The sequence below is a fragment of the Moschus berezovskii genome, chromosome 7 (genome assembly GCF_049115385.1).
Source record: "Moschus berezovskii isolate FMDL1 chromosome 7, NW_MosBer_1.0, whole genome shotgun sequence".
NCBI classification, from domain to species: Eukaryota; Metazoa; Chordata; class Mammalia; order Artiodactyla; family Moschidae; genus Moschus; species Moschus berezovskii.
In genome coordinates this window covers 104,250,918-104,273,793 of record NC_142466.1, presented here as the reverse complement: position 1 = coordinate 104,273,793, position 22,876 = coordinate 104,250,918, and the positions used below count along the sequence as shown (strand labels likewise).

General features: G+C 37.3%; 1 protein-coding gene across 1 annotated transcript in view; it reads right to left on the bottom strand.

The window, feature by feature from the left end:
* Positions 1–22,876, bottom strand: part of RAD23B (RAD23 nucleotide excision repair protein B) — a 46,727-nt gene that overhangs the window by 6,315 nt on the left and 17,536 nt on the right. The window contains exons 2-9 of the mRNA XM_088838248.1: positions 22,585–22,666; positions 19,424–19,503; positions 15,597–15,865; positions 12,240–12,295; positions 7,085–7,212; positions 3,708–3,840; positions 2,011–2,138; positions 1,162–1,332 (exon numbers count right to left, since the gene is read on the bottom strand). Of these exons, the coding sequence (XP_088694374.1) occupies positions 1,162–1,332; positions 2,011–2,138; positions 3,708–3,840; positions 7,085–7,212; positions 12,240–12,295; positions 15,597–15,865; positions 19,424–19,503; positions 22,585–22,666 (1,047 nt within the window). The remainder of the gene's footprint in view (positions 1–1,161; positions 1,333–2,010; positions 2,139–3,707; positions 3,841–7,084; positions 7,213–12,239; positions 12,296–15,596; positions 15,866–19,423; positions 19,504–22,584; positions 22,667–22,876) is intronic.

Below are 22,876 nucleotides of genomic sequence, written 5' to 3'. Positions count from 1 at the left end.
ACTCGATGGACATGGGTTTGGGTGGACTCTGGGAGTTGGTGATGGACAGGGAGGCCTGGCGTGCTGCGGTTCATGGGGTCGCAAAGAGTTGGACACAATGCGACTGAACTGATTTTCAACAAACGGTGCTAGGCAACTGGACATTATACAGGCAAAACATGTCAATCTAGACTCCTACACCTCACACTATAAACAAAAAGTTAACTCAAAATGGAGCATAGGCATTTTTCATTACGTAAATGTTGTTAAGAGCTATAAAACTCTTTGAGGAAAACACAGGCTCAAGTCTTCTGACCTTGGGTATGGCAATGTTCTCTTGTACGACACCAGAAGCGAAAGCAACAAAAAATTTCTCCAACTGCTATAGAACAAGTAAGGCAATTGTCTACTGTCATTTCTATTATTTAAGGGGGTAAAACAGCACAATATATAAAGTATCTTTTAAGAAATACTAGTTATAAACCTTGACCACTTATATGCTTATGTCATAAAGACAAATTAAAGCTCAGATGGTTTTCTAAGTATTAAGTTATTTAATATGCAATTTCTCTGATTTCTACCTCAAAACACTTTAAGATAAGTCTGGGCAAGGACTATGATTCTCTATTTACACGGGGCCCAGAGATGACTGACTAGTCACAGTATCAATAAAAACTAGGTTATTGCAATGGCACAACCTATACGGGTTGACCTGATAAGGGTGAAAAGAGAATCAGAATATCAGGTTCTGATATTCACTATACATATTTTATATAATTCACACACATATATTTACATTTAGAGACAACAGTGAAATAAAATTTGAAATATACATTTAAAAAAGGATAATCTTGAATTGAGCATATACTTTTTTCTTCTTGAATTTTAAAACATCAATGAAATCTTTAGCTTGATATACTTCTAGACTGGTATTTAACGCTGGTCCTTGGGCTTCACAAAGAACATGATGGAGAGTAGGGCTGAGAAGAGACTGTTTCCACTGCAATCCCTACATGAATAATGCTCTATTTGGCTCTGCTCAATAGGAGCTATCTTCCATGACGGAAATACTCTGTATCTAGGCTACCCAATGCAGGAGCCACTAGCGCCAGTGACTACTGAGCATTTGCAACATGGCTAGTGTGACTAGGAACTGAATTTTTAAGTTTTACTTAAACTCACCCTTTCTATAGCTTCTTTTTCCTGAGGCGTTACTTGAATGTAGTTCATATGACCACTTCCAGCTTCTGCGATTCCGCCACTGCCACCTCCTCCCCCTCCTCCTTGACCACCAGCTTCTTGAACTGGTTCATTTAACATCTGAATAAAATGCTCCTGATGTTGGCTAATTTGCTGCAGTGATTTAAAGAACACAAGAACACCACATTGATATAAAGTACCTCCAGGAAAATAAGAACTCTAATACAAATAAAAGGGAAAGCTACAACTCTGCAATGATTCTGGATTAGTCAGTCTTTGAAAGGATGTGATTTCTTGCACATTAAAGAAAACTCATATTTCTGAAGGAGGTAAACAGTGAAGAATTAAAAGAATTCAAATTCTCTTTCATAAACACTCCACCCCCCATTACTATTAAAAAACTACTTGATGGCTAAAAGAAAATTATATTTATGTCTATATATTTTTATCTTCCACAACTAGCAGGCAGTAGAATGCTACACAAAACTCAAATACTTCATGACCTGAACAATAAAATAAGCCCACAGGTATCTTTTCTAAGAGGCAGTGCACCACTAGTAATAAGCATGAGAAAGAGAGATTCAGAAAATTAAACATTTCTTTTTGCAAGAATTTCTCATATTCTTTAATAAAGTGTTTTCCAAACTCAGTATTTGACTAAATTAACCCCACCCCACTCCCAATTCTCTTTTTATCAGTACCTCTATAACAATTCTCCTGAGGGTAGCTTGGAAGAACAATTTATACACCTGGTAGAGAGGAAGGAGTGCTCATTGACTTCTACAAAATGTAATACATCCTAACCATTTTTGAAACCAATTAAATAGTCACCTGAAGTAACTGAGGATTTTCTCGACCTATCTGTTGTAGCAATGCTGGAAGCAGGGAAGGATTCTGTTGAATAATTTGTCTCATCTGTTGAAACTGGGGCTGATTCCGTAAAAATTCAAGAGGGTGTCCTAAAATAAACATGAATATTTTTAAACAAAAATAACAAACATAATTTAGACAGAAAACACTGTGAAGAAAAAAAATGATTTGAGTTTAAGATGTATATAAAATGAAGTAAGTAAGACAATCTTCAAATTGTACCAACTCGCAAGTCTTATACTGCAGAAATTATTCCTACTAGCTCAGGTAGAGAGTGGGTTTGCCAGGTGGTACTAGTGGTAAAGAACCTGTCCGCCAATGCAAGAGACATAAGAGATGCAGGTTCAACCTTGGGTTGGGAAGATCCCCTGGACGAAGGCATGGCAACTCACTCTAGGATTCCTGCCCGGAGAATCCCATGGACAGAGGAGCCTGGCGCTACGGTCCCTGGGTTGCAGAGTCAGACACAACTGAAGCGACTGTGCACAGCACACAATGTAGAGAGAAGAGAACACTGAAAGAATGAAGTTTCCTACAGCTGCCCTGGGCACTCAATTTATCAAATAACACTGAGAACCTATGCCCTGCATACACTGTAAAAAAATAAAAAGTATTAAAAGTTGTTTCTGATGCTCAAAAGTTCCTAAGAAATATACATACCAAAACTAAGAAACACAAAAAAACCTACCCTCTTTAATTGTTCATACAAAGGAATTATGCTTTTGAGGTTATGAAGATTAGTGGGAATTTTCTAGATGTATGTTGTCATCTCCTGAATTATTCAAGACAATCTTTCAAATTAAAATGGCCACAGAGCATGGTCTTCTTTGTGTAACACTAGTTTTACAGAAGAAAACAAGATTCAGAAACTAAGTTATCTAATAAGTGTCACTGAACGGGACAGCACCCCAAACCTGAACCAAAGCTCTGCTTCCTCCATTTCCATGCTGAATCTCAGGAAATGAAAGCTTATCCTCTGGGAGACTGTACACAAAGTGCTTAGGGATTTTTATCAACCAGAGCTGACTGCCATAATTAAAGCTAGGAAATTCATAAAGGAATGATCTCTTCAAAATTAACAGTTTGAATTACTTTTATCAATTTTACAGAAGAATGAAAGAGAACATTCCCAGGCCTCTCACAGGCTCTAGGCTTTGCTTTCTAGTCAAAACTTTGCCAACCCAAGTGTGGGTGCTAGTCAGTAAAGATACCTGAATTCAAGCCTTGCTTTCACCTCCAGATATAAGATATTAAATATACTAGGTTTTATTTTCTTGGTTCCATAATAACCATTAAGATCCTAATGGCTTTGGAATTATATTTTATGATATTAATAGGGAGAGAAAGAGACAAGGTGTGCAAACCATTCCAAATGGCTTCAGAATATAACACTAAATGCAAGCTGGCAAGCATCTCTTCCTTAGAATAAGCTAAACGGAATATGCCCTTTACCAAAACTGAGTGATGGAAATTTAATATAAGAGTATCTTTTATATCTATGTAGTGTAGTTTATTCTGGGCCCTTCTCTAACACTAAAAGAGATTTTAAGAATTATGATGCTCTGAGAATGAACCTCACCTCAAAAGTATTTCAGGCTACATTACTTTACACTGAAGACTCATAGCCAATTCTCCCTCCTCAAAAGATCCCACTTTACCTCCAGAACTTGTTGTTGTAGTTGTTGCTGTCGTAGTTGCTGCAGCTGCAGCCACTGAAGACTGAGGAGCCCCAGTACTAGCTGCTGGAGGGGGGTCAACCACAGCCTGGCTTTCTCTATCTCCAGGAATTCCCTGTAACATAATTTCCAAGCTTTAGAATAGCTCAACATTCAAAGTTAGTTAAATATTACACAGAATAAGAGACTTTATAAATCTATTCAATAACCTTGTCTAATTTCTAAAAGCATCAAACAGATGCCTGCTTCAATTCAAAGTAAAGGATAAAGAAAAACCTGCACATATTCAAGATCAGAAAAGGCCTCAATGTGGTATGGATGAATCCACATTGCTATTATATACAGCAGCACTGCCCAACAGAACTTTCCATTTTGGAACACCTCTATATTTATACTGTCCAATAAAAATACCCATTAGCCACAAGTAGCTTCTGAGACTTTGAAATGTGGCTAATGGTACTAAGACACTTAAAAAAAAAGTATTAACTTACTTGTACTTAATAGTACTCAACAGCTACCCAACTAGACAGTATAGATCTAAGACATAAAGTAAGGAATTTTATTAATTAAAAAAAATCACGAAATGATGTTTATACAGCAACACATATTAATATCTAACACCAGAGTATCAGGCAAGATCCTAAACTTGCATATAATACTGTCTAACATTAAAAAGCTAATTATTTACATTTTCAAAATATCAACACAAATCTTTTTAGGACATATCTGACTTGGCATGGGTTCAATCCCTTGTCAGGAAACTAAAAGCCTACAAACTACGTGGTATGGCCCAAAGGAAGAAAGAAAGAAAAAAGCAAATGGGTATAAAAGAATCTTTAAGTTTTGGATGATAATTTTTCTAAGTTTGTGGCATTTATCTTCTGAAGTTATTATAACTTAAAACTGCACTAAGATTTTTGGAATACCCGATTTTGATAAAAATGATTTATAAGACTTCTCATATATAGTTTATCAAATCTTTATGTAATCTTTATAGATTTTGGAAGGAGAATAGAGGAGAAAATATTGTATATAAATATGAGATGGTAATAGTAATCACTTCCATTTCCCAGTAAATCAGAAGCCAAAATCATAAACATATAAAGAATGAAGGACAATAAACAGCAGGATAATAACTGCTATACTAGCTGCTCCCTCGACTTGGCCAACCAAAGTCCGTCTAGTCAAGGCTATGGTTCTTCCAGTGGTGATTTGAGAGTTGGACTGTGAAGAAAGCTGATCGCCGAAGAATTGATGCTTTTGAACTGTGGTGCTGGAGAAGACTCTTGAGAGTCCCTTGGACTGCAAGGAGATCCAACCAGTCCATTCTAAAGGAGACCAGTCCTGGGTGTTCATTGGAAAGACTGATGCTAAAACTGAAACTCCAATACTTTGGCCACCTCATGTGAAGAGTTGACTCACTGGAAAAGACTCTGATGCTGGGAGGAATTGGGGGCGGGAGGAGAAGGGGACGACAGAGAATGAGTTGGCTGGATGGCATCACCGACTCTGTGGACATGAATTTTAGGAGTTGGTAATGGACAGGGAGGCCTGGTGTGCTGCGATTCATGGGGTCGCAAAGAGTCAGACACGACTGAGCGACTGAACTGAACTAGGCACTGCGAACCACCCACCAATTCAAACCCTTATATAAGGAGCTATCAAGTGTGGACAAACTATATACAGACTGAGAGTCCAAAAGCCTCCATCAAATTCTCAGACAAGTTAAAGTAAAAAGTTAATCACCACCGCTACAGATCTACCTGAAATTCTCACACACAGTATTTAGCTTTTTGTTAGATCACTTCTTCTTCTTTCTATACACTTTCACTTACATAGATTCATCAAAAAACAGCAACAGTTAAAAGCATCAAGAGATGCCTGCTTCAACCGAAAGTAAAGGAAAACTGTTTCATGAACCTCTCATCTATTCATTTGCATTTGATGCTAAATAGCAACTGTGAAAATTGTAACTCATTTTTTTAAACCTCAAAATTTCAAATCTATTGGGTCAAAATATTTGATGACACTATTAAAATTATGCAGAATTCCAAAATCAGGTATAAATTAAAGTCATTCTATAAAAGGAAAGGCAATGTTTTTATGTAATACACGTTTTTTGTGGGGAGGAATGAGGGGCAACCATAAACAGATCCACAATAACTATCAATCCAGTATGATTCCTCAATTTCAAACTGATAATTAAACGAACTGTCAGTATTTTACAGACTTTCAAGAGGACAATGGGAAAAAGAATTCAAAAGATATGATAAGATTTTCTGAGCCTCATGCAGCAAGCAGGAAATGACCGGAGGAGAAGCAGTTATCTGCTCATGACGGGGACTCTTCTGAAACGACTCTCTGAAAAGGAGCTTCTATCAGAAGCACAACTAGAAACCAGGGATGCACCAAACTGTGGACGGTACTCTCCAAGGTTGGGGCCTGAGACGATGCTCAGGGCAATTCAGACCTGATAATATTCCAGCACACCAATGACAGTTACAGAACAAAATCCTAAGACTAAAAGATTAATACAATATTATTGCAAACTTTTACACTTTGCTTTTGATTTGTGTCATATCTGTAAAACAGACATTCATTGTCACAAATATCAGGGGTTTCAGTCCATGCCCATAACAATCTTATTTCGCAAAAACTTTTATTAGTAGAGGAGTCTACAACCCAAAATTTTCCCTAAACCCTTGTGAAAATCTGGGATCTGAGTTGTTCAGATAAATCAGATTATCTGAACTTTTAAGCAAAACCTTCCAATTTTTAAAAGCTGGCAACTAATTAAAAAACTTTACATAGTACAAAATTTGACTTGGACTTCCAACTTGAAACTTTCACTCTACATAGTACATCCAGGATCATGTTTGGCAGGCAAAAAAGCTACTAAAATGTTGGATTCAATTAGTTTTAAAACTTGCCCCACCCCTAGCCCTCTAACACACAGCTCTTATCCTTAGAGGATGGTGTAAATGGGTTAAACACCACTACTCCAAGTGTATAGCCAATTTTAAAATCCATTTAGTTACATTTTCTGATTCAAAGTCTTACCACAATCTTTTAGAAGAGGTCATACTTTATTAACAGAAAATGTTAATGCACTAAGAAAAATACTGAGTTGACCAAAAGTTTGCTCTGATTTTTCCATAAGATGTAATGGAAAACCCCAAAAGAACTTTTTGAAAACCCAATAAATGTCAATAAAAGCATTAATTAAACCAACCCAATAAAAGCATTATGCAAATTAGCATACATCATTATCTTATGAATTGCTATTGTTTCTTTAAAATTTCTGTTTCTTTGAGACTTCATTCATAAACAACTAGAACAAAGAAAGCAAAATTTCTCACCATTAAGAGATACTCCACTGCTCTGTCAGGGTTGTTGAAACTGGCTCTCAGGGCTGCAATTACTTGCTCTCGTTCATAGCCCATTGACATGATCTCAGTTACCATATTCTCGTAAGACTGACCTGTCACTAAAAAAGGTATGTGTGTGGACGGAAGAAGGGAAAGAGGAAAAGAGAAAGAAAATTTAATAAACAAACATTCTCCACATAATTTCAGTGTGTATGTATGTATACACCGTCAGGCACTACAATGTTAGGAATACAACAGTGAGTAACAAAAACACACATACAACGACTACAACATACATGCGGTGGCACAACAGTCCACCTCCTCCCATCCTTCAGTTCAGTCGCTCAGTCGTGACCGACTCTGTGCGACCTGATGAATCACAGCACGCCAGGCCTCCTTGTCCATCACCAACTCCTGGAGTTCACTCAAACTCATGTCCATCGAGTCGGTGATGCCATCCAGCCATCTCATTCTCTGTTGTCCCCCTCTCCTCCTGCCCCCAATCCCTCCCAGCATCAGAGTCTTTTCCAGTGAGTCAACTCGTCGCATGAGGTGGCCAAAGTATTGCAGTTTCAGCTTTAACATCAGTGCTTCGATAGCATCGATCTCCTTTAGAATGGACTGGTTGGATCTCCTTGCAGTCCAAGGGACTCTCAAGAGTCTTCTCCAACGCCACAGTTCAAAAGCATCAATTCTTCGGCGATCAGCTTTCTTCATAGTCCAACTCTCACATCCATACATGACTACTGGAAAAACCTTAGCCTTGACTAGATGGACCCCTGTTGGTAAAGTAATGTCTCTGCTTTTTAATATACTATCTAGGTTGGTCATAACTTTCCTTCCACGGAGTAAGCGTCTTTTAATTTCATGGCTGCAATCAGCATCCGCAGTGATTTTGGAGCCCAAAAAAATAAAGTCTAACACTGTTTACACTGTTTTCCCATCTATTTCCCATGAAGTGATGGGACCAGATGCCATGGTCTTTGTTTTCTGAATGTTGAGCTTCAAGCCAAACTTTTCACTCTCCTCTTTCACTTTCATCAAGAGGCTTTTTAAGTTCCTCTTCATTTTCTGCCATAAGGGTGGTGTCATCTGCATATCTGAGGTTACTGATATTTCTCCCGGCAATCTTGATTCCAGCTTGTGCTTCTTCCAGCCCAGCGTTTCTCACGATGTACTCTGCATATAAGTTAAATAAGCAGGGTGACAATATACAACCTTGACGTACTCCTTTTCCTATTTGGAACCAGTCTGTTGTTCCATGTCCAGTTCTAACTGTAGCTTCTTGACCTGCATACAGGTTTCTCAAGAGGCAGGTCAGGTGGTCTGGTATTCCCATCTCTTTCAGAATTTTCCACAGTTAGAAACTATAGATAAGTTAGGTTACAAGGCAAAAGGGAATTGAGGCCGCTAATCAGCTGACTTTAAGATAGGGAAATCATCCTGGATTACCTGGGTGGGCCCAATGTAATGATAAGGGTCCTTAAAAGCAGGAGGGAAGCAGATGAGAGGGTCAGAGAAATAGGTGGCAGCAAGTTAGAGAAAAAAGCAGGGGCAGAGATGCTATGTGCTCCTTTGATGACAGAGGAAGGAGCTAAGGCCAAGGTATGTGGTCAGTCTCTTAGAAGTTGGAAAGGACACAGAACAAATTCTCTCCTAGAGTCTCCAGAAAGGAACGCAGTTCTGACTTTAGCTCAGTGATTTAGTCCCTTTTAGTCCAGTGAGCTCCGTGTCAGACTTCTAGCCTACAGTACGACAGTAAGATAATAATAAATGTTTTGTGTTATACCACTAAGCTGTGATACAGAGCAGCAATGGGAAACTAATACAGTATGTTAAACACACAATAAAAATATCAAGCACAAAGGTAGTATAAACATATAACAGAATTAGGAAGTCGAGGCTGGCAACCTGGAAGAAGAAACAGATGAACTGATTTTTGAAAGCAAGAAGCTGGGACATTTCAAGCAATCAATTGTGCTGTAATAAGTTATTTTCCTTTGACACCTTTTATTATCAACGCAGGGGGAAAAAGGGGGTTGGAAGCGAGGAAGTCAGACTGTCTCATACCATATAAAACGGCGCAATTATCTCTGTAAGTCACTTCGCAGAGGTCTCTCCAACCCCGACTCACTCTTCATGGAAATGTCAGACAACCCTCTGATTTAAAGCACGTTTGCCTAACAACTAGTGATGATGAGCATCTTTTTATATTTCTGTTGGACTTTTGTATGTCTTCTTTGGAGAAACACCTATTCAAGTCCTTTGCCCACTGTAAATTATTTTTTTCTTTTTACTATTGAATTGTATGAGTCCTTCAAATATCAAGGATGTTAACCTATCATATACATATATATATGGTTGCAAGTATTTTCTTGCCATCCCATAAGTTGTCTTTTTACTTTGTTGATGGCAAAATTTTCAATAAAGTTCTAACAGCTATGAAAGTATAACTTAAAAAACAGCATCACTGAGCAAATTCAACATTTCGCATATCGTTTAATGACTTTTCCCTTCCTATTCCATTAAGTACTTAAGCTATTTCAACTTTTTCATTACCCACTGCCACAATTCTAGCACAAAGCACTCAAGTGTCAATATACTTTCAGTAATCTAGTCTCAGATACAGAAAACAATATCAATAATAAAATTAAGTGCTGTGGAGTAGCAGAACTGTACTATTTTAACATAGTGTTTTTCTCACTCAATTCTCACAAGAACTCTATAATGAGGCTGAGGCTTATTAGAAAGATTAACAATTTGATCAATGGCTATTAAGCCATGGTGCAAAGACACAAACACAAGCTCTCTAGACCCTAGAGCTCCCACACCTAATCCTTAATGCCATACCTCCTAATTTGTCAAGTTATAAAAACTCAAACAGAAGTGTCTACTTGCAGGCTGGGTATATTTTAGATCCTAAAGGTACAAAGGAAATTACTCCGAGGAAAATTAGGGACAATGGAAAACATCGACAGAGCTAATGAGACAGAAGAAACAGTGATGAAGAAAATGTGATTAAGAATGAATTCTGAACTTATCATCTAGGATAGGAGGTGTTGTGAAAGGAACAATGACCTCATTAGACCTGTCTTTTTGAAACTCCACTGCAGCAAGGGATAGACCAGTTAAGAGAGTAATACTAGAGCATCAGGAAGGTAGGGATGTGAGCTGAGGCAATTAAGTGGTAGCAGAAACAAAGATTCCAGAGACTTTAAGAAGGAGATCAATAGGACTCCTAGTCTCACTGGTCAAGAGAGGAAGAGGTCAAGGTTGATGCTAATACTTTGGTAGAGCGTGGATGATGAGGGAAGCAAGAAAGGAACAAAAGAGAAGAATCAGATGGAGGAATAAAAAATCTGTCAATTTTGAATCTAAGCAGTTTATGGAGGTTATAGGTTTTCCAGCTGGCAGCGTAAAGAATGAGACTCGAAGTGAGAGGGATATACTTACTGCAGTTTTAACTGAGAATCGTTAAAAGTACAGTTGACCCTTGAACAATTTAGGTCTGCACTGTGTAGGTCCACAAATAATGGGATAACTGCATTCCTAGTAAACTTCTATATGATCCATGACTAGTTGAATCTCCAGATGCAGAACCATGGATAGAGGCCTGACCATAAAGATGGATTTTTGATTACACAGAGTTGATGGCCCTAAGCCCTGTGTTATTCACAGGTCAAGTCTGTATGGGTGGTATTTACTAGTCCCATGGTCTGAACTTTGAACTATGACCTAGAGCAGAACCCTAGGAAAAAACCCATATATTTAAGGGCCAGGTAAGATAGAATTAACCAGGAAGCCTGAGGAAGGAACAATCAGAGATACAGTTCAAGAAAAGAGAGGTGTCATAGAAGCCAAAGAAGAAACATTTAAAGACGCAAGGTATCAACGTAAAGACTGGATAAATTAAAGGGTAAAGGGATCCTGAGACCATAATGGCAGTTCTGAGATGCAGATGTAAAAGGCGAGACTCCACCACCAGGGACCACAGCAGGAGCCACTAGAGCTGTGCCTTCCTGCGCTCCTGCCAGGCAGCACCAATGCATTCCAACTGCAGCGTAACAGCGACAGCCAGAGACTCCAACAGCATTGGGGGCAGTGCAGGCTGGTTCCAGCTCTGAGGCTACAGGGTATTTTATACATCCCTGGGTAATCTTGAGCTGTTCCAGAACCTCTGTAACATTTCCCAAGATTAAGCTTTTACTGTTTGAAACAGAGTGATTTCTGTTTTCCTGCTTGCTGAACACTAAATTCATACTTGTATGATAGCAGAGTAATCCCAGAAAAAAGTCCTCACAGGTATCAATGTGGGTTTGGTACATCCAGGTGATCTTAGGTTGATTAAACAACTATTTTGCACCTACGTGCTTTTTTACATGGCAATCAGGGCATCACAGAGTTCAGCTCAATTAGGTCAGAGGGCCAACCCTGTATCTTATGTGGTACTACTGCTGTTGGAACCTTGGGGCTGCGGCAGCTACACAGGGCATCCAGAAGCCCATACTCGACTGAAGCTGCCATTCCCACCTGCTCCAGTCTTCCACCTCCCCACCATTTCCTGCGGTATAGAGGGCTGCCAGCTAACAGACCAACAAGGAGCGCTTACAGCAGGCACTATCCCAGGGCAGTTACGATGGGAAACGGGCAAAACACAAACTGGTTCTGACAGTCGTACGTGTGAAGGGAAGATGGAAAGACATTAGTCAACAGGTAAAAAGTCAGGATAAAAAGGCATTTTCACTGTGAGTACAATACAACCAACAAGATGCAGATGGGGACCCGCAGGGCTACAACTTGGAATAAAGCCTGGAGGTGAATGAAGATGAAATGTGAGACAGATTTAGTAAATCTCCACTCATTTCAAAGACACTGCATAATAAACATATACATAGATTAAACTTCATTTTAAAACCTGTATTTGGAAAATGGAAAATATATCTGCTTTAAGGAAAGAAGTATGCTTAACTCTTAACAGCACAATTTAAATGATTCAATATATAGAACATTAATTTACAAAGTCTTCAGCCACACCAACTGAATTATCTAAATCATTTAACCACCTGATTATAAGCAACCATGAAAATGATCTAGAGAAATGAAACCTCTTCCCTCTTACAAAGTAATTTACCATGTAGATACTTACCAAGTGCACTTGTTGCATCTTCAAAAAGGTTTGACCGAGAAGAATCACCTGACGTACTGTAAAATATTTTTAGAAAATCATGTATCAGAAAGTATGTAAAATTTACCTTAAAGCTTAGTAGCTGTCCAATTTGTACAAACTCTTTGGTTTTAATTAAATGTATAGGTCTGGCTACAGTGTTTATAAAGGCTTTCAGATTAAAACCCAAAGCTTTATTCATAACATTTACAGCTTGGTAAGAATTTTAATACTCATTCTGTTCTGCAAATCCATCATTTAAAGAACTTACAAAAGTTAAATAATCTGTAAGTCAAATCACAGCCAAAGAAATACCAAAAGCTGTACATGATAAACAGCACATGCAGAAACTGTATTTGGCTGGAAAGGCCTGGGAAGTCTTTATATAGTAGAAGTCCACCTAGATCTTACAGTTAAGTTCTGAACACAGAAACGGCAAGAAAGTATTCAAGCAAGGAACACAGCATAAAAAAAAGCAGAGGTGGGATAGACCTGAGCTATAACCAAGTTTTAAACCAGTTTAAAAGGACTAAGTTTTCGTGGGACTTCCTTGGTGGCCCAGTGGCTAAGACTCCATGCTCCCAATGCAAGGGGCCTGGGTTTGATCCCTGACAGGGAACTAGATCCTACATGCCAAAACTAAGACTTGCTGCAGCCAAATAATATTTTTTAAAAAAGCAGAGGAGGCATTTCCTGATCTCCCAAATATATTAAAAAAAACAAAAGGATTAAGTTTTTGTTAGGCAACTGAAGAAAACGAGTCTAGAAAACAAAGTAGACACAAATACGATAATGAAAGACCAGGAAGAGAGGCCAAAAAAAAAAAGAGGTTCACAAAACTGGAAAAGACAGCAGTTAGCAATTTAAATTACAACATACACAAACACAATATACACATATACCTGTGTCCCAATTTTACAAACAAAACTCAGTAGACTTCAGTTCTGAGAAAACCCTACAGCACGGCAAGACAACAGAAATACCTAACTCTGAATTCATAAATTACTTTCTAAGCTTCAGTCAGTTCTTCCCCAATACAATGAGGTCCAGCAATAGTACCCTTGTATCCCTGGATGCTGTAGGCAGGGTTACGGCTGCCAAGTGCCTAGCATCCTAACACTCACATGATTGGTAAGCGTAAAACAATCATTTGGTATAATTTTTAACGTACTTTCATTAATTAACATGTAGAAGGCAAAACTTCAAAATGAAGTTTTCGAACTATAGTTCGACACACTATATATATATACAGAGACACTATATATATATAAATTCCTGCCCTGGACCCCTACCCAGAGACAACCACTACTACTAGTCTCTATATATTGACTTGTGTCTTACTGTTGTGTTCTGGAATAATTGCATGCCAGAAGAACTACAACTGCCTCAATTTTTCCCAGAGAGGCATGACATTCCATTTAATTGATCAAATCAAACTAGTAAGAATCTGTTTGGTTTCCAATCTTTAAATTCTTCCTGTATTCAAATTTATTAATAATTTCTTTGGTGACTTTTTCGTATTAAGATTGTTTTTTCTATGTTCTCCTCTAATTTATGATTTTACTTCTACATTAAATCTTTCTCTATTTAAAATTTATTTACTCTTTTTTCTTTGGGCCACACTCTGTAGCACATGAGATCTTATTTCCCCACCAGTTATTCAAACCCATGCTGCTTGCAGAGCTGTAACAACTAAACCACAAGGGAAGTCCCTAAAATTTATTTTTATAAGATGACCGCCAGGTGGCTAGACATTTACCCCAACAGCATTTCCCAGAGTGGTCTGAAATTATTTTTATCTTATATTAAGTCCTGTATGTATACTGGTCTACTTCTAGACTACTATTTCACCAAGTAGCCATTTTAATAAGAGCCATTCTAAATTTGCAACTGCTACCATGCATAATACATTATCTGGCAGAATTAATTAGACCCTCCATTACTGTTCTTTTATAGAACAATTTGTGCTGTTTTTGCACATTTTTTTGTTTTTAAACCTTACAGACAACACTGAGATACCGTTTAACCACCATTCAAATCTTGATTCTGCCTCAACACTCCTCCCCTTCCCAAAGGAAACCATTTTATCAGTTAGTGTGAGGTCCCTCTGCTACTGCTTCTCTACACATTAAATGCCTACCCACAGAAAACACAAATGTTGTCATGTGGTTTTTGTTTGGTTTATGGTTACTGACTCTACTGTTCTGCAATCTGCTTCTTTTCACTTGATAACAAAGCCTTGAAACCACATTTACTTAATATGCATATACACTGCATACTTTACCTGGCCTACAGTACTGGATATTAGAGTTTCTTAAACTTTAGGAAGCCTAAGAATTCACCAGTGTTACTGTTCAGTCGTTCAAGTTGTATCTAACTCTGAGACCCCATGGACTGTGGCATGCCAGGCTTCCCTGTCTTTCACTCTCTCCCTAGGGGACTCTACTAGAATTCACTAGTAGAGCTTGTTAAAAGACAGACTTCTAGGACCCACGAGCAGAGAATTCTGATTTACAGAGGTCTGGGGTGGAGCCTAAGAATTAACTTCAAAGTAACTCCCAGTGATGTAGATGCTACCTATTTACTACCACACTGTGGAGAATTACATGGACAGAGGAGCCTGGCAGGCTATAATCCATGGGGATGCAAAGAGCTGGACATGACTGAGCAACTATCACTCAATATAAATAAGCACAGTTCTCTAATAGGAACAAATAACAAGTCAAGTCATGCTCTTGGAATTTAAGTTAGTTCCAATTTGCCCTCAATTACAAGCAATACAGTCCCTGTGCACAGGGTTTGTTTTCTCTACAGGAGGTATCAAAAAGAATTTGCACTGTAATATGTAGTTTTTACTGTCATCCGCACTTTACAGATGAGGAAAAATCCAAAGATGTTAATTTCTTTTCTAAGGTTAAGACCAAACAAATGTCAGACCCGAACACAATACTATGTAGCAACTGGAAAAACTTACTGATATGGAAAGATGTTGATGACAGATGTGACAGTAGTAACATACAAAAAATGATTGGGGGGACAATGTCAAGTTGTTTATATGTCAAGCTGTAATATACTGTAAGGTTATTTTATAATTCCTACTCTTTTGTGTCATTTGTATTTCCTAACTTTTCTATACAAAAGCTTTTTTCCTTTCTCCCTGGGATAAAAAATAAAATCCAGATTATGGAAATTTAAACAGACATAAAAAGCATGCTATTTTATTCAGGGTTCAAAGTAAGATAGAAAGTCTGTTTGATCCACACAATAATCAAAATAAATACATGCATGAAGTAACTGTTATGAACACTGCCATGCAATCTCCGAGAGTCCAGCTCTGACCTGTCAGTTGACGTGGGGGTGGTGGCCACTGGTGTTTCTACCGGCCTCTCTGCAGGCTTCTCCTGTTTCGCTGCACTAGCAGGTGCAGGTTCAGAAGATGCTACCGTCGATGCAGGAGCGACAGACGCAGGTGTGGGGGTGGGAGTCACGGCGGGGGCAGGGGCTGGGGCCTGAGCCGCAGCTGGCGCTGTGGAGGGGCTGGCTGTGGCAGAGGCGGCAGAATTTGATTGCTGGGTTGTAGCTGGTGCTGGTGTTGTCACTGCTTTGGGCTGAACACATTACAAAGCAAAATCACACATTATGATAAAATACGGCATTATCACCTGACCTCTGGATGCTATAAACAAACATAACCATACTAATACAAATTTGTAGATTGAAAACAATTTTGTAAGGTGACATAATGAGTGATCAACAGCAGCAATCTGAGTCATTATTTATGTTATACTTTCAAAGCTAATAAGAGTATATATATCAACTATCAGTCTCAATTAGTTCTAGCCAATGATTTCAGTCTTACGATCATTATTAAAAAGAACCAAAAAACCAAACATTTTTAAACAAAGAATGTGGGTATCCACAATAAGTAAATAAATAAAAGAAACACATAATTCAGCCCCCAAACTTCATAACTGAAGTTTCTTGGTTACAACTTCAAAGTATTTATCGTCATCTGAAAGCATAATGAAATTAAAGTATAAACAGAAGTATGATTAATGACCATGCCAGATAATCTGATGCATTTTAGAAGAGGGAAGAAAATCCCAATGTTGACCAGAAGCCAATGGGTTTAAGTACAAAGAGACTAACATTACCTTTGAGATGTATATATAGTTAAACAGAGGCCAAATAAAGTTATAACTGCATGCTCAGCACTTTCTGAACTAAAATCAGAGCCATAAGTATTCCCACCAAGCAAAAAGCAGTTACATATGAGTAAAAATCATACTACATGAGTTTTAATTTTCTCTGAAGGCCTATCAATGCTCACGACCTACTTAGTTCATAACTTTCCTAAAGTAAAAAGGTAACTGATTTGTTGGAAGATGAGATTAAAATTCAACATAAATGCCCCAAGTATAAATCAACAAACTGTAAATGAGTGGATCTGTGTCTTATTCTAATTGAGCTAGTATAGAGTGTATTGGAAAAAAATGTCTTGTGCAAGGTAGCAGGATATAAGTATGTAGCATTACCTCCCCCCTTTGCCTGTATTAAGAGTCTTGAATTTGGCTCTGTAATTTTTACTGCCAACATAATTCCCTGCAAATTATTAATGTTCTATAACTCCAACTAGATAAGAATGTAATTTAAATGCATTATGCCCATTTACTATTCCCTTAAGATCAATATAATACTGTGATTATATATATTAGTTATATATATATAGTGATCAATATTGGAGAAGACAATGGCAACCCACTCCAGTACTCTTGCCTGGAAAATCCCAGGGATGGGGGAGCCTGGTGGGCTGCCGTCTATGGGGTCGCACAGAGTTGGACACAACTGAAGCGACTTAGCAGCAGCAGCGATCAATATAACACTATAATATACCATGTCCTCAGGGTCATATATGTATTATATAACTATATATTTTATATACTATAGTTATATATGTAATATACATGTTATATATTATATAGCGATCAATATAACACTATAATATACCATGTCCTCAGGGTCATATATATAACTATATATTTTATATACTATAGTTATATATGTAATATACATGTTATATATTATATAGTGATCAATATAATAGTATAATACACCATGTCCTCAAGGTCTCTGTTGCCACAAACAACTTTTTAAACCTCACTCTAAATAGTACCAAACCTATCTGCTTTTCAAAGGTCCTCTGCTTAACTTTTGATATGAATAATTTTTTCTCTCTTCTTTGTAATAAGGGAATTTCTCACTGCTTCCAAAATGTTTAACTGTAGCAGTCTTCTTCCCCTTCTAAAAGCTGGCCTATGTAAAATAAGCATCTGCTTGGCTTCAAGTAGCTGTTTTTCAAACGCATGCACCGATTCTAAGACCCAGCCTGCTTAACTTTTAGTTTTGTTCTAAACAGTCAAGGTTACCATAATACTAAAGGAAATAAGACCATAACAAATACACACCCAAATGTCTGTGGCTACCAGACATACTATAATGATAAAATTAAATAAGGGAATATTATTCGGCTCCAAAATGGACAAATTCTGGCACATGCTACAATATGGACAAACCTTGAAGACATTTTATATGAAGAAAAATATTAATAAACAAGTCACAAAAGGAAAAATACTGTATGATTCCACTCATATGAGGTATAAAGTATAGTCAAATACACAGAAAAGATAACAGTGGTGTGGCATGGGTTTTTACTCTTTAATAGGTACAGAGTTTCAGTTTGGGAAAATGAAAAAAGTTTTAGAAATGGATGCTGATGGTGGCTATATTAACAATGTGAATATAGTTAATGCCAAGGAGCCATTACTTAAAAATGATTAAATATGTAAATTTTATGCTGTGTATTTTATCAGTTTTTGAAAAAACTAATTGAGACAGAGTTTCCTCATATGCTTCTGTTCATCTGTATTTAAAGTTTCAGTTCAGTTCAGTTGCTCAGTCGTGTCCGACTCTTTGCGACCCCATGAATCACAGCACGCCAGGCCTCCCTGTACATCACCAACTCCCGGAGTTCACTCAAACTCATGTCCATCGAGTCGGTGATGCCATCCAGCCATCTCATTCTCTGTCGTCCCCTTCTCCTCCCACCCCCAATCCTTCCCAGCATCAGAGTCTTTTCCAGTGAGTCAACTCATCGCATGAGGTGGCCAAAGTATTGGAGTTTCAGCTTTAGCATCAGTCCTTCCAATGAACACCCAGGACTGATCTCCTTTAGAGTTTAATATTTTAATAATTAAGTGCTTAAATATATATAAAATATTTAAAAAATTAACCCCAATACATATGAAATGTTTAGCTGTTTTGTTTCTCACTACAGAAGTATGCAGTAATTAAAATTCGTTTGTTCATCTCTTATTTTCTACTGCATATATTCCCCAAGACTTAAAAAGTCTTTGACAAACTGGTTTCCAATTACCTATTTAAATTTACTTTGGGTGCTACAAGTAACATTCTTCTTAGATTATTAGGAGCTCAGAATTTAGATCATAATTCAATCTTAAAAATGAGGGTCGTGAGTGCTGCTGCTGCTGCGTCGCTTCAGTCGTGTCCGACTCTGTGCGACCCCACAGACGGAAGCCCACCAGGCTCCCCCGTCCCTGGGATTCTCCAGGCAAGAACAGTGGAGTGGGTTGCCATTTGTCTTAACTCTCTACTGCATATTTAGCTTTCTGTCTTTCCCTTTTTCTAGTTTCTAAAAATCTATCTCATTGACTAAAAAATATCACTGAAATTTTTAGTCTATATGCCTTTTTGGCCTTGAGGCATTTGTTAGGTCTAGTACCTCATTTAGCCAAGTCCTTTTAAGGCATTCTTAATAAAAACTGTAAAATAAACATTCGAAGAATCACATTCTCTAATAACATAATTTATGATTTTACTAATCCAACAATACCTAATGATGTTTAACGTGACATTTCATATATCAACTGTTTCAACATATTTAAAATTATGCTCAAACTACAAATACATAAAACTATTAACTTTATAGTTGACTCAAAGCAAACTGTTAACACACTTAATAACTATTAAGTGCATGCCACTATGGATGTATATATAATATTTTCACTTAAAAATTAAGTGTAAAGAAAGACTTGGGATCTCTTTTAACTCACATGGATAAAGATATATACAAGGAGGCTGAAACTTACTTTTGTCACCATAACTACCACGAAGTTTTTCTCATCAATTTTATATTCTTTTAGAGCAGTATCATCATTGAGGATTTTGCCTAGTACATTAAGAAAAAAACATATTATTAAAGGCACCATAAACTGTCTTACACTGATGTTAAAACAATCATAAACATTAACTTTATCAATTAAAACTTTCCCCAAAGAAAAACATTAACCGATCAGCCAAGATAAACATAAATGGATACAAGATTTGTTGAGAAGGCATGAGCATCTGACTAAAAGACAGCAAACACATACACTGTCTGTAGATATCTGAATCCCAAGCAAACACATACACTGTCTGTAGATATCTGAATCCCAAGCACTTCTTAAATTATTTATAATAAAAAAAAAAAAAAAGACTTGCTGGGTAAGGAGATATTAACTAGGTCCTGAGAAACAGGAGATCATGAAAACAAATAAAATTCAATTTTGAGATGCTCAAAGATCCACCCCGAACCCAGCCTGGGAATAACCTATAAACTCTCTTGATGGAAGGAGAAAAGAACTTCTTACTCCCACAAATACTGAATACCTGCAACACATAAATGTTTCACTGCCATATAAAGTAAGATACTCATAATGACTTGGTACACAGAAATGCCAAGATACAGAACTGAATAAGCCACATGGATTATATAAGACTTCGGTTAAGCAGAATGACAGATATAAGGTCAGGATTCCTTCAGGATTCCTTTTCCTTGCAATTAGGTTTCCATTTTTAAAGTTATTGAATCAAAAGCTGCAAGCATTAAGACAAAAGGAAATAGTGTCTCTGTCTGCACAGGAATGAAGAAAACAGGCCAAGAGTAGGAACCAGAAATTCTAGTTGTACATCTGCCACCAACTACCGATGCCTCCTCAGGCTTCCGAGTCCTCATCACAGGGCTGGTGTTTCCTCTAAACTACCTCAGTTAACAAAGGACTACAAAATCTCTATCTAAAAACAGACAAGAATCCAGGGGTAAGTCAAGATCCAGCTTACTGACATCTGCAATCAAAGTGCTCAGTGTTTCTTCTAAAGAACACAGAAAAGAATTTTCTCCACAAAATTCACCTATCAAGTCTATTTTTAACATACATTTTCCTGGTTACTAGTGAGGCTAGTTAATTTGCAACTTCCTATTCATATCCTTTGTTGCTTTTTAATTGGGTCATCCTTTTCCCTATTGATTTGTCAAGAGCTCTTTATATAATCTGAATATTAATCTTTTTTTTCCTGTCACTTATTGTAGTGTCTTTGACATAAGGTTTTCTATATTCTTCAATTTTGTTATTTTACTTAAAAACAGATAAACTTGTGGCTTCCCTGGTGGTCCAGTGGTTAAGAACTCACTTTTCAATGCAAGGGACACTGTTTCGATCCCTGGTCCCAGATGATTCGACATGCCACGGAGCAACTAAGCCTGCAAGCTGCAACTACTGAAGCCTGTGTGCCTAAAGTCTGTACTCCACAACAAGAGAAGCCAGTGTGGTGAGAAGCCCACACGCCATGAGGAACAAGAGCCCCTGCACCCGGCAACCAGAGAAAGCCTGCGCACCACAACTAAGACCCACCATAGCCAAAAATAAAACACCATTTCAACAGAGTGTAAAAGATGCCCAGTTTGATGGGAAAACTAAGGAAAACACACGCAGAACAATAAAACTGGACCCCTATCTTCTAACACTCAAAATGAAAATGGATCAAAGACTTAAACATAAAGACTGTTACCATAAAACTCCTCAAGAAAAAGTAGGGAAGAAAGTCAGCAATTGTGGCTTTGCCAACAATTTTTTGGGTATCACGAAGAAAGCACACACACACACAATTCGGCAAATGGACTACATCAAACTCAAAAGCTTCTGGATAGCAAAATAAACAATTAACAAAATGAAAAAAATTCTACAGAATAGGAGAAAAATTTCAAAAACCGTGTATCAGTTATGTGGCTAATATCCAAAGTACATAAAGAACTCAATAACAAAAAACCCAAACAATCTGTTTAAAAATTGGCAGATTAAATGTAAATCAACATTTCTCCAAAGAGGACATGGAAATGGTTAACAGACAAATGAAAAGATGCTCAACATCACTAAGCATCAGGGAAATATAAATCAAAACAAAATATTACCTTACATCTGTTAGACTAGCTTCATTAAGGAGACAAGAGGGGCTGGTGATGTTATGGTGAAAAAAGAATCTTTATACACTGTTGGTGGGAATGTAAATTGGTCCAACCACTATGGAGAATATGGAGGTTCCTTAAAAAATTAAAAATAGATCCACCATATGGCCCATTGTGTGTATGAGTTATATCTTTTTTATTCATTCATCCCTTGATGGCCATTTTGGATTGTTTCCATATCTTAGCTACTGTGAATAGTGCTGTTATAGACATGGGAGTGTATATGTCTTGTCAAAATCCTGCTTTCACTTCTCTGGGTATATACAATATCATTCAACCACGAGAAAGACAGTAACTTCCTATCTGCAACAACATGAATGGACCTTGTGAACATTATGCTAAGCAAGACAAGTCAAGCACAGTATGATATCACTTATATGTGGAAATGTATGTGGAATTTAAAACTCTGAACTTAAAAAAAAAAGTTATTTTACCTTGGTGGTTACCAAGGGTTTGGGGCATGGGGGAGATAAGAGTGATAGTGTTTAAAAGTACAAACTTGTCATGAGTATTAAATAAGCCATAGAGATCTAATGCAGAGCATAATAAATATAGACAATAATACTGGTAATTCTGTAATGTGGTCAATATCACTACAACAGCAATCATATTACAATATGCATCAGAGTTAACACTTTGTACACTTTACACTTAAACAATATCACACAAAGTAATTCAAAAAACAAAGCAAAACAAATACAGCCAGTTACACAATGCTTACAAAAGAAAAAACAAGCAAAACTAACATCAGTGGATGGAGAAACACATGAAGCAAATGTGAAACACAGAGGATTGAACATTAATAAAGTAACACTCAAATGACTGCTCATTCCCTGCTTTAATCTCTGCACTGCTTCTAACAGAATCAATTTGTATACACTACAACTCTTAAGATGGCAATTTCTAAAACTCAAAGAATGTCACAGTACACATGAAAATGGCATGTTAATTTCAGTACTTAATTCATACCTGCATAAATTAACTTTTGACCTGCTACAGGAAAGGCATCTTTACCCTTTTCGGATTCAATCTTCTCTTTCAGTGCTCTCACCTATGGGAAAAATTTTAAAATATTTGACAAAAATCTAAACAAAGGAAAATCCAGAATCTGAACAAATGATGCAATGTAAAATTTTTATATGTATTATTGATTCCAAAAACTTAAAAGATCATGTCTTCATCAGTTCAGTTCAGTTGCTCAGTCGTCTTCATACTATGTAAAAAAATTCTATTGATAACCCATACTATTAAATATGGTTAA